At 33.8% G+C, this 16,357-nt stretch overlaps 1 protein-coding gene across 5 annotated transcripts; it reads right to left on the bottom strand.

Annotated features, from left to right (window-relative positions):
- Positions 1-9,727: 9,727 nt before the first annotated feature.
- LEW1 (Undecaprenyl pyrophosphate synthetase family protein) lies at positions 9,728-16,218 on the bottom strand. Of its 5 annotated transcripts, none has more exons than XM_085712265.1 (9): positions 16,113-16,218; positions 14,734-15,323; positions 14,546-14,602; positions 13,714-13,984; positions 13,567-13,628; positions 11,153-11,345; positions 10,952-11,048; positions 10,390-10,472; positions 9,728-10,087 (listed from the first exon to the last, which is right to left on the bottom strand). In XM_085712265.1, the coding sequence occupies exons 3-9, from the start codon at positions 14,591-14,593 to the stop codon at positions 10,080-10,082; spliced, it is 762 nt and encodes a 253-aa protein (XP_085568391.1). In that variant the 5' UTR covers positions 14,594-14,602; positions 14,734-15,323; positions 16,113-16,218; the 3' UTR covers positions 9,728-10,079. The 5 variants fall into 5 exon arrangements, with proteins under 5 accessions (XP_085568391.1, XP_085568393.1, XP_085568392.1 ...); XM_085712267.1 differs by having other exon boundaries at positions 14,734-14,893; XM_085712266.1 differs by having other exon boundaries at positions 14,734-14,813.
- Between the last annotated feature and the right edge of the window lie 139 nt (positions 16,219-16,357).

Below are 16,357 nucleotides of genomic sequence, written 5' to 3'. Positions count from 1 at the left end.
TAATGTAAATAACATTTTGAAGTTCTTTAAAACAAATATCTATACAAATTTCAAAATTTCCTAAGCAGTGGTTACTAACAACACGACCCAATTCACTGACATAAACTTCAAAAAAAATCTACAATACGTGTCATCTCTGCAGCACTTAACTCTAGTGGAATGCCCCAGACTAATGGATAAGGAAAGGAATGAAACAAGATAATATTACACAAACTCATAATAAGGTTCAATGAATCCAAACTAAAGTTGGTTGAAGATATTCCTAATGTCTTAAGGTCATACATGAGAATCCATATTTCTTCCATATTTCTCGAGCAACGAGGAAAGTAGCCAAACATACCTCTTGGGCATCAATTTGTTTCCCAAAGACAACACCAAAAATAAACTTGACAAAAAAGTCCACCTAGAACAAAGTATTCACTTGAGAGTAGAGAAGGAATCTAGTCCAAAATAAATGGCAAATCTAAAGATGACAAAATTTGACAATGATGTCTGCCTCGATCCAAGTGATAACTTGGGGGGTAGGAAAGGGAGTCAGTATCCCATAAATGATGAAGCAACGAAAATCGTTAAACGAAAGATATAAAGGAAAACAACACAAATACAGAAATAAGACAAAATATGGATATATGCTCAAAAATGTAAACAAGTTACAAAAAAGATGGAACAAAACACGACAACGCCAAAAATATTTGTTGTAAAACGTCGAGAAAAGATACCACGGTAAACACAAATACATCCAGAAAACTTAAAACCAATCTTAAGTTTCCATCTGGTTGATTTAAGTTGTCTTCTAAGGAGGCACATGTTGTATCTACACATCATCTGGTTGACCACGTGTATCTTCACCATCCAAAAGAGGCACCAATCACCATTCTTAACAATCTTAGAAGGATTACCCTCGAATAGCTACAAGGTCACATTCTTAAGATTTGACCTTAATATTGTTGCATGGTTAACTTGAGAGTCACAAACCTCAAGAGAGTAGCACCCCTGAGTTAACCATGTGTGTTTGATCTTTTTATACTATAATTTAAGACAATGTATCCTGACATTAGTTTATGTGTTGAGAATATATATTATTTTAACACGCATCAGTTAGCAAATAAAATTAACAAAAAATATAAAAAAAATAACAAAAAAAAAATGAGTTCTAAAGTTTTCCAAATGAGGGGTAACCTTGGCGCAACTGGTAAAGTTGTTGTCATGTCACTGGAAGGTCACAGGTTCAAGTTCTGGAAACAACCTCTTGTGTAAAAAGCAGGGTAAGGCTGCGTACAATACACCAAATGATGGGACCCCTTCCCAAACCCTGCGTATGCGAGAGCTTTAGTGCACCGGGTTGCCCTGCCTTTTTTTCTAAAGTTTTCCAAATGTGTTGGCTAAAGAATCTCATCCAACCTCACAACATGTCTATACAATTTATTGTCTCCAAAGACTCAAATTAATGCTTCCACATAAAGGTTAGGAGAAGCTGTGCAAAAAAGTAGAAGGTCCTACAGTTGAAATATTGTTTTACAGGTGGTAGTGTATACTATTGTTTTAACATGATGCACCAAAAATTTATCGTACCTAGCTATTTGGCTATTAAGTACACAATGCCTTACAAATAAATATGAAAAACGTTAACAAGTGTTTTTAGAACATTGTTTAGGTATTTAAAAGTAGTAATTTTTATATTAAAATTCATGTAGTTATAACTTTTACAAATGTTTGACTTGTATTTTCAATATAAAGTTTCTTTTTGTGAATTTTTTAAACAATATTCTTATGACATTTGTTAGCAAAACCCAATAAATATTGGTATTTCGTACCATGCTATCTAATTATAGGGTACGGATCCCTGTTGTTGGGCAGCGCTGCAGCTGTACTTTTGCAAGAGTGAAGAGAGTTGCACCAAACAAGCACTAAATAAGTAGATAAAGATCTTTCAACTGAACTTTTCAAAATTTACTTCGCCACGTTGTGAAAGTTACGCAATATTTCTTTCATATATTTTTAAAAGATATTCTCTTTGGCACACCAACCTATTAAGCTATTGAACTCGTTACTCTTTGTATTCATCAATTAACGGTTGAAGCCACTACTTATAATGTTTAATAAAACCACTACATAGAATGAAGTGTAAAAGGAAAGGAAAGGTGGGGGAAGTGGCGTTGAAGATTGATATTAGCAAAGCGTATGATAGAGTTGAGTGGGAGTATGTGAAGCGAGTCATGCATAGAATGGGGTTTCATGAAAAGTGGGTAAATTGGATGTCTATGTGTATAGAAAATGTCAACTATCAAGTGCTTGTAAACAGAGAGAAAGTGGGTCCAATCATCCCAAAAAGAGGGCTTAGGCAAGGCGATCCATTGTCGCCTTATTTGTTTATATTGTGTGCGGAAGGTCTATCCGCTTTACTACGAAGAGCAGAGGAGAGAGGAGACATTCATGGTGTTAAGGTGTGTCGAGGAGCTCCGCTTCTCACACACCTGTTATTTGCTGATGATTGTTTCTTGTTTTGCAGGGCCAACAATAGAGAGACTACAAAATTAAAGGAGATATTGCAGACCTATGAAGCAGCATCCGGACAAGCGGTAAATTTCCAGAAGTCAGAAATAATGTTTAGTAGGAACACACCTGATGCGGACAGAGAGGAAATAAAAAATATATTTCAGGTTACAGCGACTCTTGGAAGTGGGAAGTATCTCGGAATGCCGTCTATGATTGGTCGAAATAAAAAGGCAATGTTTGGCTACTTGAGGGATAGAATTTGGAGAAAGATACAACAGTGGTCCGACAAGCATTTATCAAAGGCAGGGCGTGAGGTTCTAATCAAATCAGTTGCACAATCAATCCCAACATATTGTATGAGCACATTCTTATTACCGACGACGTTGGGGGAGGAGCTTCAAAGGATGATTAATTCATTTTGGTGGGGGACAAATCGGAGACAAGGGAGAGGGATAAATTGGTTAAATTGGGACAAACTAACAATGAGGAAGGAGTATGGAGGTATGGGTTTTAGACACTTTTTTGGCTTTAACTTAGCTATGCTAGGGAAGCAAGGTTGGAAGCTTCTAACCAACCAAGATACTATTGTTGCTCGAATTTACAAAGCTAAATATTATCCGAACACTGATTTTTTGGGGGCTCGTCTAGGCCACAACCCAAGTTATGTATGGCGTAGTATCTTTGCTTCACAGGTATTAGTTAGAGGAGGTCAAAGGTGGCGAATTGGAAATGGTAAGAACATTGCGGTATGTACTGATCCTTGGTTGAGGGAAGATAAAAATTCAGTGGTGTCAAGTACAAGAGTTCAAGGGACAGAAAGTTTGAAGGTTGCGGATTTGATGGACCCGAATGGTGTAACATGGAATTAGGGGCTGATTGCTGAGCTGTTTAACGAGCAAGACAAGGCAGCCATTGCAAAGTTAGTGCTTATCAACAGGGAGGGTGAAGATAAACGCATCTGGAAATTCAGTTCACAAGGAATTTACACAGTTAAATCAGCCTATCGTTATGCAATGGAAACACTTATTGATAATGAGGAGTATCGAGTCCCGGGGGAGTGGTTGAAGATGTGGAGAATGCAGATTCCGCAAAGAATCAAGGTGTTCTTATGGAGGGTGTTGAGAGGTGTTCTCCCAACTCGTATGAGACTACAAGACAAAGGTGTGCAATGTACGGATAGCTGTCCATTTTGTGAAACTAATTATGAGAATGAATGGCATGTTTTTATAGGGTGTGAGGAGGCAAAAAATGTATGGATTTCAGTAGGAAGGTGGCATCTAGTTCAGAATGCGGCTGCGGTTGCTGTTAGCTTAGCAGATTGGTTTTTTTTCTATGTTATGCAGGATGACAGATAGTGAAGGCGCTGATTTGGCAATGATTCTTTGGTGCTTGTGGCGTCGGAGAAATGATAAAGTATGGGATGGAGATATGAAACCAATTAATGTCGCAATTCAGTTAGCGCGCGACACTCTTTTCCAATGGAAGGCAGCAAGAAATCTGAATATTGTGCAGGTCTAGCAGCAACATATTAATACTGTGCTGAACTCTGTGCAGGGCCAGCAGCAACAGATTAATATTATGCAGTGGCAGCCACCAGAGACGAACTACGTTAAGTGCAATGTTGATGCAGCAATGTTTGCGGAACAGCATAGCTTCGGGATTGGAATGTGTATCCGGAATCACCGAGGTCATTTTATCACAGCGGCAACGACATGGCATGAAGGAAATCCACCACCGCAGGAAGCAGAGGCAATTGGTTTACATGATGCTATTCTTAAGCTTCGACAATTGGGAATATCAAATGTGCATTTTGAGCTAGATTGTAAGCTAGTAGTCGATAGCATAGTTGATAGGACTAATAATCAAGCTGAGTTTGGTACTATAATATCTATATGTAAGTCTCTACTATCCCAATCTCCAAACTTTAAGATAAGTTTTGTTAGGAGGCAAGCAAACTCTGTCGCCCATAGCTTAGCAAAGGTGTCACGAATGTATGCTCGTCACCAAGTGTTTGATTTGATTCCATCTTGTATTCACTCTATTGTGAGAAATGAAATAATATGAGTATTTGTTTGTCAAAAAAAAATAAAACCACTACATATTTCGTCAAAAAAAAAAAAACCACTACATAAGACTTATTTAGCCTAACTTGTATAACAAGACAAGCTAAATAAGTTCATTCTTCTTAAATCGATTTGTTTGAATAGTCAAATATAAATTATTTTTGGTTACAAAAGTCAAATATACAGTTAAGACAAAGAATAAAAAAAAGTAAGAAACCAATAGAGATTGATAGTAATATATATGAGAGTCACTACTAAGAGTGAAAGACACCACTACTCTGTGGTCGATGTATAGAATGTGTGTAATTTGTAAACTCTATCAAAACTTATATGGATAAAAATACTAAACAAAGGTGGATGAAAATTGTCCAAGTAATTAGAAGCAACACTATAGTAGACAAAAGGGTAACTGGAGACAGGGTTGTGGCATGCCAACTTACACAAACCTTTTTTAATTTTTATTTTGTTGTTTTAAATGTAAGTGACATTTGAACTAACTTTCTAATTATGGATTATTATAAATTAAGGGTGATGGGATATTTCTAATTATGGATTATTATAAATTAAGGGTGATGGGATATATTATAATGTCAATGGGAACCACCAAGTGCTTTACGTAAAATGGCGTAATAAACAAATTTTGTATATTCCAAATGGGTTTTTCCATGTATGGTGGGAGACTGACTAGCAACCCAACAAACCTTCCTTTGTCTTGTGGCTGAGCCAAAAAATGGATCCTAAGTAATGATAATGTTACAGGATTATAGGTGCAACTTGAGCCATCTTTTGAAAGGGATATATAGTTGGGACTGTTTGACAAGCACATTATAGTTTATAACCTCTTACTAGACTTTTCACCCGTGCGACGCACGTGTCTTCTCGACTATAATAGAGACCAATAAATAATGTTTAACCTGTAAGATCATGGGTCGATCAATAAACGCAAATTAGATTATTAGAGATACAATATTACAATCAAATGATAATAAAAGAAATTATAAAGGAAAAAGATAAAAAGATACAAAATTATTAGAGATAAATAATAATATTAAAACATTTATGATGCAAATTTAGAGAGAGAATATTCACGGTAAATTAATAAATAAGGATAAGGATTAAGATATCTATTAAATTTTTGCTTTGAAAAATATTCACGGTTATTAGAGAGAGAAATGAAAAACATATATGATGCAAATTTAGAGCCAAAATTTTAGTATAGAATTGTTGCAAACCTAATAAGAGATTAGTGGAGGGAAAAAAATTAGGTTAAGTTGTTGCAGACTTAACAAAATTAATAAATAAGGATGATTGAAAAAGATTCATTGTCGTTTTCTCACGAGTTTATAACTTATTTTTATTAGTTTATAACATCTTTTTATAAGCTAATTTCTTTTTAGAGGATTTTTTATAAGCTAATTTAAATAGCTTAATTTATCATTTTTTTCTCTCTGAATATTATCGCTTTGTCTTAATTCAAAATAATTAAATACTTCTTTATGTCATTTTAAATTTATAAGATAGTTCAACCTCTAATTTACTAAACATTATAAATTTAACCAATTAAAAACTTATTTGCCGGCAACTAACTTATCGGTTATCAACTATAAATTCATATGCTATAAACTAGTTTAGTACTTACTCCACTATTTAATTTAGTACGTAGAGGTAGAGCCTTGGTGTTTCTCAATGGAAAAAAAAAAAACTAGGTCTTTGGTGATTGAATGAGAAAGATCATTCAAAACTCAAATGAGTGGGTGGATACTAGCAAATACATTTCAATTAATGACAACAAGTGATATGCACTTATAAGATAATGTTGGCACAATAGTAGTAATAGTAATCAGGAAAACTAAGATGTACAAAAAATCAAGATTTACAGTGATAAGGATACGAGCCTTAAAACATTCATCCATTCCACATGTGTTTTTGATCACTAGGTTAGATTCACACACATTATGTATGGAGAAGTGGGGAATCCGGGGTTCGAACCCCAGCCCCTGCACATAATATCTTTGGTAGCTATCAACTGAACTACATTTACGGGACAAGTGTAGGGTACTATTAATTTAAATTTTAAATAAAATTGTATTATTCTTGACAAAAAAAAAAGTATTATTAATTTCAAAGCTGTATTAAAAAATAAAGCAGCATAGGCCAACCAATTTGTCGTTTTCTCTTTTTGGGATTCTTAAAGCGACGGGACAAGAGTGCTGCGATTTTTTTCCCCACAAAAATCTTTTTGTTTTTAGATAAAACAATTAATTATAGTTATACTACTATTTTCATAATCATAATCATAAACAGTTGAATTTTGATAGAAAAAACAAGTAGTCAGTTTCATCTCTAAACTGATGTTATTCTCTCCAAAATTTATCATTATTAAACTATTAAAACAACATACTAAAAATATTAGAGATTGGATGGTTAAATTAGTACAAACTTCTAATGTTGATTCCTTAATTCGTTCTCATAGAACACCAAATTAATTAATAACTAAATAAAACAATTGGAGTTGATTTCTTTAACTTTATGACTACACGAAATAAAAGCAATGAACAAGAACAAAATTAAGTATGTAGCATAGAAACCAAAATGAGACGAGATGAATCATGAACGTGGATACAAAAAAAATTACATTCAAAATAAATTCATCTCACCTCGTGAAAATTGCTTGGTAGATATCCAACACAAACAAATTCATATTTCCTAACCAATCACAGTTATAACGTCGAGATCTTTTAATGTGTTGAATACACGAATCTTAAAATAAAATTTATATTTTAAATTTCTTATCAAGTGCCGACATTTATTAACATTTTCCCATAAAAAAATTAGCCTGACTATACCGGTTATTGCAGCCACAGTAGAAGCATTTTGAACTCGTGCAGTGTCTCACCTCAAAGCCTAATAATACAAGTACTCAAATAATGATGATGCTACTGTACTATATATAAGAATTCGTGCATTTTCCTGGAACTTTCTGTGAAAACTGCTAATGTACTTGGCCCAAAGGTTGGTTGCTTGACTTGCTGTTGGTGCTGACTTAGGATTTTTCCTCACTTCTACTCACAATTCATTAACCTAATGTTTAGGGACGATGGTGAGTGTGTCAGAATTACCGTGACTTATCATGACTTTTTAAAAATTACACTTTGTAATCTTTGTGACATTGTGATAAGTTACTGTAATTCTGATATATCCACCGTGTTAGTTGTTACTAAACACACTAAAATGGAAATGTACCTTAACATTTTTCCATTTTAACAAAAAATACGATTTTTTTTTATTTTATTTTCGTTTCCCTTACAATCGTACCTTTCCATGTTTTTCAATCAACTTTAAATTCACAATACACAATTTTTGAAAAATATATGTTCAATAAACTTTATATTTATGAGACAAATTTTCTAGATAGTTTGTAAAATAAATATGAAGTTTATGATACTCAACTACTCATTTACTGTAAACTCGTGGAACTCATTTTGATATAAAAAATAGGGTCTTGTTAACCAGTGCCCCCAGGGCACTGGTTAAGGAATCTATAAATAGAATTTCTGTCTTGGAAATATAAACTGCCACTTTTTATCAAGTAATAATTACATTACTTTTTGATAAAAACTTACTTTATTTGGTGCTTAACCAATGCCCCGGGGGCACTGGTTAACATTCTCCTAAAAAATAATATATGATATACGTGAAGTTTATGCCGAAATTTATACGTGGGATGATAGGACCAAAGGAAAAAACATTACATCAAATTCTTCACACAAGAAGCCTACAAATGACCCTATTTAGATAAATAACTTAATTTGTACCCTCCGGTCACTATTATAAGCAAAAAACTACTTTTTAGATTTATTGAATAAATGATGTATATGGTCTATATTAATGGTCACATACATCACTCATTCAATGAACCTAAAAAGTAGTTTTTTGCTTATAATAATGACCGGAGGGAGTAGCTTATAACACAAACACTTATCAATCTATTTCTGTAACAAATGATAAAATAAAGTTAAATTGTTTTCGTATAAACTATAAGATGTTTAAGTTAAATTGTTTCCATATAAACTATAAGATGTTTTATGCATGGAACTATATGTTATTTATAAGTTCTTCTAAACAGTCTCGCAAGTACTTACGATAGTAGATAAACTCAAACAAGTCAATTCAAACGGCTCCAATGTAATTGTAGCGTACATAGTCAGATGGCCTAGGGGGTATTCTAAAACAATTTTTTTTTACAATGACGGAACCTAAAAAAAAAAAATTACAGAGGAGTAAAACACTATTAACTCAATTATGTTTGATCAATTTTGCACGGTAGACCTGCAATACAACTGTATTCAAGAATCTCGCGATTATAATTCAGAATCGTATAATCAATATAGGTTATGATTCAAACAAAATACAACGCTAATAATTGTAAAGCCTGTGATCAACTTCACATACATACTCTTGAACTCCATTATATATTAATCCAAATGTGTTGTTTCATGGTCTAAATATAACATGTTTTAAACAAAATCATTAAAATACATGTAAACAAAAGTACACAAGTTATAAGGAAGCAATATGGATTCCTTGATTGGAAAGAAATTAGAGTAGTTGACATCATTTTCATTTTATCCTACAAAGCCAAGGTTTCAAATGGTCATTCTTTCAAGTGGGGGTGTTGCTGCGTATATGACCATTCTCATCCATAAGATTCCAATTTGCTTCCGAAACTTCTTAAGATCTTGTACAAAAAATGATATATTTGTCCATAGAGCTGGGAAGACGCAATGAAGTAGTCAGACAATATGTGTTATCTTGAAGAAATTGTTTACGAAAGAATAACTAAGAACCTACATAGTTATTTAAAGGAGTTTCAACCAAAATTTCACAACATGATTTGCAATATGATATGCCTAAATCATAATATTCATGTATTAAATTATAATCCCAAATTACGGGTTATTTGGATTGTTGGCCATATTTCAAGTTGAAAAGAATAATCGCAAATTTCATTTTTCGGTGTTTTATTTGATTAAAATACAATATATGGTTTTGATTAGTAAAAGATCATTTCTAATTAATTGACCAATAAAAATATTTGTCTCGTGTATATTCATAAAATAAGTTATAACTTAAAATTAGTTTTTTTTTTTTCAAGAGATAAGTTATAATTAGTGTATTATAAGTTCTCTCAAATTTATCACTAGATAATCAAAATCAAAAGATACAGTATCATTGTAGCGTACATGGGTTTTTCTTTCAGCTAAATAAAGCAACAGTGTAGGGCAACTAAAACTCAAACAGCAACACTGAGGAGGCTAGTGAGGGTAAAATTTACTTAATTTTCTGTTATTAAAAGTTTAGTGAGTGAATCTAAATCATTACTTGTAATTCTATTTCTATCGTAAGTTCGTAACACATAAACCCTTTTCCTCCACAAGATGTATAGCTAGGTATTTTTCTATTCTTCGCGCCTACGCTTTGTGCTTGCACAGTCAATTTACTTCTGATTGATTTCCTTCCCTATGTACCTGTTAGCAATCCCGAAAAAATAATTAAAAAAATTGCAATCACATATAGAATAAAACATACTTTACACTAACTGTACCTATAGTTCAAAGGCAAACATCATATATCATATATAATGGTAAGGAGTAAGGACTAAGGGGTCGTCTGTCAACAAAGTAGGTAGTATACTAGTATAGGTTTGTGTAACTTCTACTTGAAGGATGTGAGCTAGTTTTTGGGTAATCTGGTATAAGATATAACAAACAGATATGGAGATGCTAGAAGCAAAATGCAATTAATAATTAAAATTACTCTAAAAACTTACCATAATTTTGGTGCACCTTTGTAAAGTTGTAAATGGCTTTTATTAAAGAACCGTATCTCATGAAGTTCAACGACCCCATATGCCTGCAAGAAACATTAATCGGAATCTATTCAACTAAAAAATAGAAAAACGAAGCTATGTATAAAATGCAACTTCTCATACTAACATCACATGAAACCTATGCAATGCGTGGAGGTTCATTTTTAAGGTTTGCTGCATCAGCAACATGGCTGTGGAGTAGCAACTAGCAACCTCGTTACAGGTTTACTATGCAAAAGAGAGAATATAACAAAAAAGGAGAGAAACTGAATCAGATCCAATTATATTCACCGACCATTCGATGATTATAAACTACTTTCATTTACATGGACTTCTATTTCTTATTATCAACATACTAATCCACAATAAGCCTAACGCAGAGCAAAATGCCTATGTAACAGAGTAGCTAACTTCATTACTGTTATTGCACTCCATGAAAACAAACGAGCTAACTTCTTATTCTCCCAATGATGATAAAGAAAACAACAGCAATAAAAATAACAATATCCTAGAAACAACTTACACTATCTCTGTATACCGAATTCTCCATGCAGGAAAACCAAGATGACACCTCACAGGTCCATAAACCAGTAAAAGGTCAGGTTCAGGGCCTTTGCAACCTGAGAGTCAAACAAGATTGTCATTAGCCAGAGAATGTTATACTGCACAAGGAAATAAACACTTTAAAGTTTGAACTAGTAGTAGGTTTAGGAAGCAAACGTACCAACTATTTGCAGTGCCTGATTCAAGCGAGGCTCTAATTGATAATCAAGTTCTCCATCTAAGTTATGTCGTTTCGAACTCTCAACAAAAATCATGTTAGCTGCTTTGGCCACCGCTTCCTTCCCATCCACATAAGAAACAAATTCTAGGGTCATGTGATCAGGTACATGGTCTGTCACAGCTTTATTAACTTCCTGCATTGAGTTAAAGCTAGATCTGATCAAACGAATGAAAAAACAGTTGAAGTTACAGTCGAATGAGCCATTTAATTTTATATTAATGAGTCGTATGGATGCATAGAAAAAATGGAAATAGAGCAAAAGAGAATAATAATGGTATTTCTCCCTCCATTGCTTTAGAGGGGGAAGAAGACAGGGTCTCATTCTCTTAGTTTGTGTGAGGAAAAATTTCATCTGTTTTTTTTTTTTTTTTCTTTTGAATTAGCAAATATTATTAGCGCTAAACCTGCACAAGATGCAGAAGGCCGCAAAAGGAAACTGAAATACAAAGGCGCGGTATATAAGCGGAACACCCGAGAACAAAGCGACACATGTGCCACAAAAACAAACTACCCACTATACGGACTAAAATCTGGACACCAACAACTTTAGCAGATTCCCCTCATCTACACTTTGCAACAGCTTAAGGTTAAAAACTAGTGCACCATAAACCAAAACAGCACAGGGAACACAAAAAAAGGCAAAACACCCAAAGTGAAAACAACAGAAGGCACCAAAAAAACCAGCCAAGACCGTTCAAACACCAAGTCTCTCCCACCCAAAACCACATCCCGCGCCGCGCCGGAGCACAGAGCTGCAGCCACAACTAGCGGCGACAGGCGAAAACAGAACCCAGCGAGCTGTTGCCCAGACTAATTAACCCAGTCACCCGCAGATCCTGCACCTCACGCAACCCGCCAGTCCCGCCCCTTCCTCTTACCTCAAGAGACGATCTCTCGGATTCCAACTCCATTCGTAGAACAATGAAGTGTGAAGAAAAATGGGGCTGTTGTATCAGAGTATGTTCTCTCCCTTTTTACCTCGCCCTAGAGAGAACTTTTCTTGTGGACTCGAAGGTACTTTTTCATGCCTACTTTTTGTCACTCCTATTATTGACCTAACATCCAAAACACCTAAAATTAAAAATAATTTTCTAAACTCATTTTCTTTCCTTGCTTTTCCCTCCTCCGACTTACCAATATCTTACCCACGCATTAACTATTCCATAGCCGACTATTGAGAGGCATTGATGACTGCTCAAACGAGAGTGTCTCTCCTAGGTTCACATCAGGCATGTAGCTTATATGATATATCAACAGAAACATTTGTTTCATCGCCTCATCAATAATTTCTTAGAGACATCCACAAATACTATAGGCAGGTCCCATCATTTACGAACTTAAGACAAATGAGCAACTGAAATGATACAAAATGTATTCAACAAAAATCTTCCCTTTTTACAGAGTATTAAAAAAGTTTCAGGTGTGAAACAAATTGAACTTGACATGGGGCACACCATTTCCTGTTGTCCTAATAAAGGCATATTTAAAAATCTGTATACAAATTTGACACAAAACCTATTTCTCTTAAGTTTTATTGTATGATTACAAATTCCTATACAATTTTAAAAATAATAGTAATAATTCCCCACAGACCAAAAATAGACTTAGATTATTCTTAAGTCCCTTCAGATTTCAGAGATTTATAGATTGATTACTAAAATTTCAATTTAGGAGCAAAACCCAACAACTATAGCAAGACTGTGAAATGGATAATGTAATTTTTCATTAAAAATAATGCATTAAATCATAAGGGTGGCGAACTTCTTAATAAAGGAATATTTCACACCATTTCCTTTTTTTATAAAGTATTAAAATATGTTAAGGGTGGCGAAAGTAACACACATTAATTAGTAAAAATGAACATGGAGGAGAAAAGTGGGAAAGATCATTTTTTATTAAATATTTTTGTAAACTTTACTTTAAAATTTGTGTTTTTTTGTCCTTGTGATACTCAGTGTGTGTGTGTGTGTGTGTGTATACACACACACGAACTGATGAGTGGGCCTTGGCAAGTGAAATTTTGCATTTTATGGCACATAGAATTACACGTGTATAAGTCAAGAACAAAAGTAATAAAGAACTTGTCACATTGTGAAGGGGCGAGCATGAACTTAGAGGGTATAGTGCTGTCAACATCTTTTAAGTTGGGGTAGCGATCACCCCTTTTACTTACAACCTAGTTCCGTCCCTGGCGATTAGATTTACCGAAACTATGTGATTTATATGGAAAACATATGAGATGCACTGCCTACTCAAAAGAACGTTAATAATAATATTGTATCATAAAGCACCACATAAGTTTATCAATATATTAAGATAGAAGCAATCTGCTGGGAACAAAAAAAAAACGTTACCTCTATGGATTTTGCATTCTTCATTGTGTGAAATATGGCCTCCTTTGATTTTTTCAACACTCCTATATCGTAGAGTTCAAAGAAAAATTATAATACAACCCAGGTAAAAGAAAGTTTACCATCACTAATCATCCAAAGCTTTCATACCATTCATGTCATAGAGGCATACATTTTTTATACCAAGTGAGTCCAGCCACTGCAAAAGTTGAACAACTTTTGAAGTCCGATGAGCATCTTCACTCTCTATGACAATGGCCAGGTACCGAAGCTTTGCTATAGGAAGAGACTTGTATTTGTTCAATACTCCATAAGAGATGAAATAGCTTTCAAACAAATTAGCCACCACTGATATGTAATACCATGCGCTGACAATGATTTGTAGAAAGTACCATAGTAGTTGAAGCCCAAGATTTCCAATCTGTACAAGAGTTTGTTTGGAGAAACTTTTCAAGAAGCTCTTAAGAAAAAGAAAATATTAAACAAATATTGCGATCAAACTATGAGTTTTTAAACAAAAGCTTCTTGCATAAGTTGCAACTAGGAGTCAATTTTTTTCAGAAGCTCTATCATTTCACTTCTCTATGACATGTACAAGCTTATTAGAAATTCTCCATTGTCTGTAAATTTTCTTTAACTAAGAAGCTCTCATAAGCTATAAACTACTAATCCAAATTGGGTCTGATTCACATGCTAACTTATTTCAATATAGTTTTAGGGACGGTTTGAATTGACCTATTTGAGCTTATATACTGGCATAAGAACTTGTGAGACTAATCGAGAGAGTTTGTGGAAACAACTTATAAAATCTCCATAATCTGTTTTCAGCTTATTTCCATAACCTCTTTATGATAACTTATGAAACAACTTATTTTATTATGCTATAAGAGGTTAATTAAGTTGTTTACCGAAACAGCAGTTAGTTGCAGAACAGAAGAGGATCTCCTCTAATGAAGGATGATAATAAAAATGGAAGACTTACGGCAAGAATAGAATGATACAAGTTGTGAGCTACATCTCTGAAATCCATTATCTTCTCCTACATACAAGTATGAAAAGAAGCAGCATTAAGTAGAAAGCAAAGAATAAAAAGGGAGATTTAATCAAACAGTTTCTGTGCAACAACACTATTAGTCTTAGATGTTATTCACCAATCATCATAGCGCTTACCCGAATGAGCAGAAAATCGAAGTTAAACCGAGCGAATTTCCTTTGAGTGTTCGACGAGAGCAAGAGATAAACCAAGGAAACTGGAACAGTGGAGAAAAGTGGAGCGAAAGGGAAAAAATAGTGTTTTCTTTCTCTCTCTTTTTTCTTAATCAGAAAAATACTGATTCATCAAAAAATGAAAGACCGTGACACTGTAATTCACTAAAATCTTAAGACATGGACTTAACGAGATTTAAGTCTAGACAAAGATCTTGAAACATGAGAATAGTCCAACTATTTTTGGAACGAAATGGATACTATGAATGAATGTTATGAAGTTAAGATACTATTTTTGTTACTTGAAAAGAAAATAAAAGATATTTTAGAGCTATCTCATCTTCCCGTGATATTATAAAGGCTTAATTACATAAATGGTCCCTTAATTAGTTATGAGATTTCATGTTGGTCCCCTTGTTAATTTTCGTTCCAATATGGTCCCATAAATTTCCTCCGTCAGTCAAGTAAATTCATTCTGTTAACTTTTGTTCAAAAACGTTAACATTCATCTCCTCCTTCATCAACTTCATCCTCAAACCCAGAAAATTCATCATCTTCATAACCAAACCCAGAAAAATTATTAAACTTTATCACAAAACTAAAAAAAAAAAAAACCTAAAATATTATCTTCATCATCATCATCCAAAATTAACACAAATTTAAACCCAAATCTTAAACGCATAGGTATTGAATTTTTAGTGTTGCATGAAATAATAAGATCATGAAAAGAAAAACTGTAATGATTTAAACAGTATGTAAAATTAAAGAAGCGAGCTTCAGAGTGAGGTTATTATTCAACAACACATTGTAGAAGCACTAAAATCAATTATGATGATTTGCAGAGTAAAAAATAAAGGAACAATATCAATGAGCATGCATAACCCCGGACATTGCAATGCAACTGATTACACAAACAACATTCACCACAAACAACCCAGCATGTTCCAAAACCTAGTAACTACATCAAAAATCACCAAACTAACCAAACAATTATACAACAAAAGCAATAATTTTTCTACAAATAAAACACTTTCGAACTAAAATGAATTATGAAGATTTGCAAATTGCAGAGTGAAAAACAAAGGAACAAACATTAAGGCATTTAATCAAACAGGTTTAGTGTACAAAGCGAAATAGGGAAATACTGAGTTCAAATTCCGCTGATTTCAAAAGTAGAACAAATCCAAAACGAAAAGGGTTACTTAGATTATGCAGATTAGAATATTGATAAACCCTTTTTCACTATTTACTTGGCGTCGCAAATGAACATAATACGATCAGTTTAAGGGATTGGATTTGGAAAAATTTGTTGGCAATGAGATGCTTAGCAATAAAAGTCGTACCTCAACGGTGATCGGAGAAGCTTGGTGGCGGCAAGGGTGACGGGGCTCAGCGTTGGACACACTATCACACAGTTCACTTGTGTTAATTTTCGATGACGATGATGATGATGATTGATGAAGATACTATTTTGGATTTTGTTTTTGAGAGTTTTGTTTTTGTTTTGTGATGAAGTTTATTACTCCATCCATCTCTCAATAGATGACTAAAGTGACAATATACATTATTGACTTAAATACTTTGACCA

Source organism: Medicago sativa, chromosome 5, assembly GCF_051527215.1.
Source record: "Medicago sativa cultivar Bolivia chromosome 5, Bolivia_mono, whole genome shotgun sequence".
NCBI classification, from domain to species: Eukaryota; Viridiplantae; Streptophyta; class Magnoliopsida; order Fabales; family Fabaceae; genus Medicago; species Medicago sativa.
This window is presented reverse-complemented; position numbering and strand designations above follow the sequence as displayed.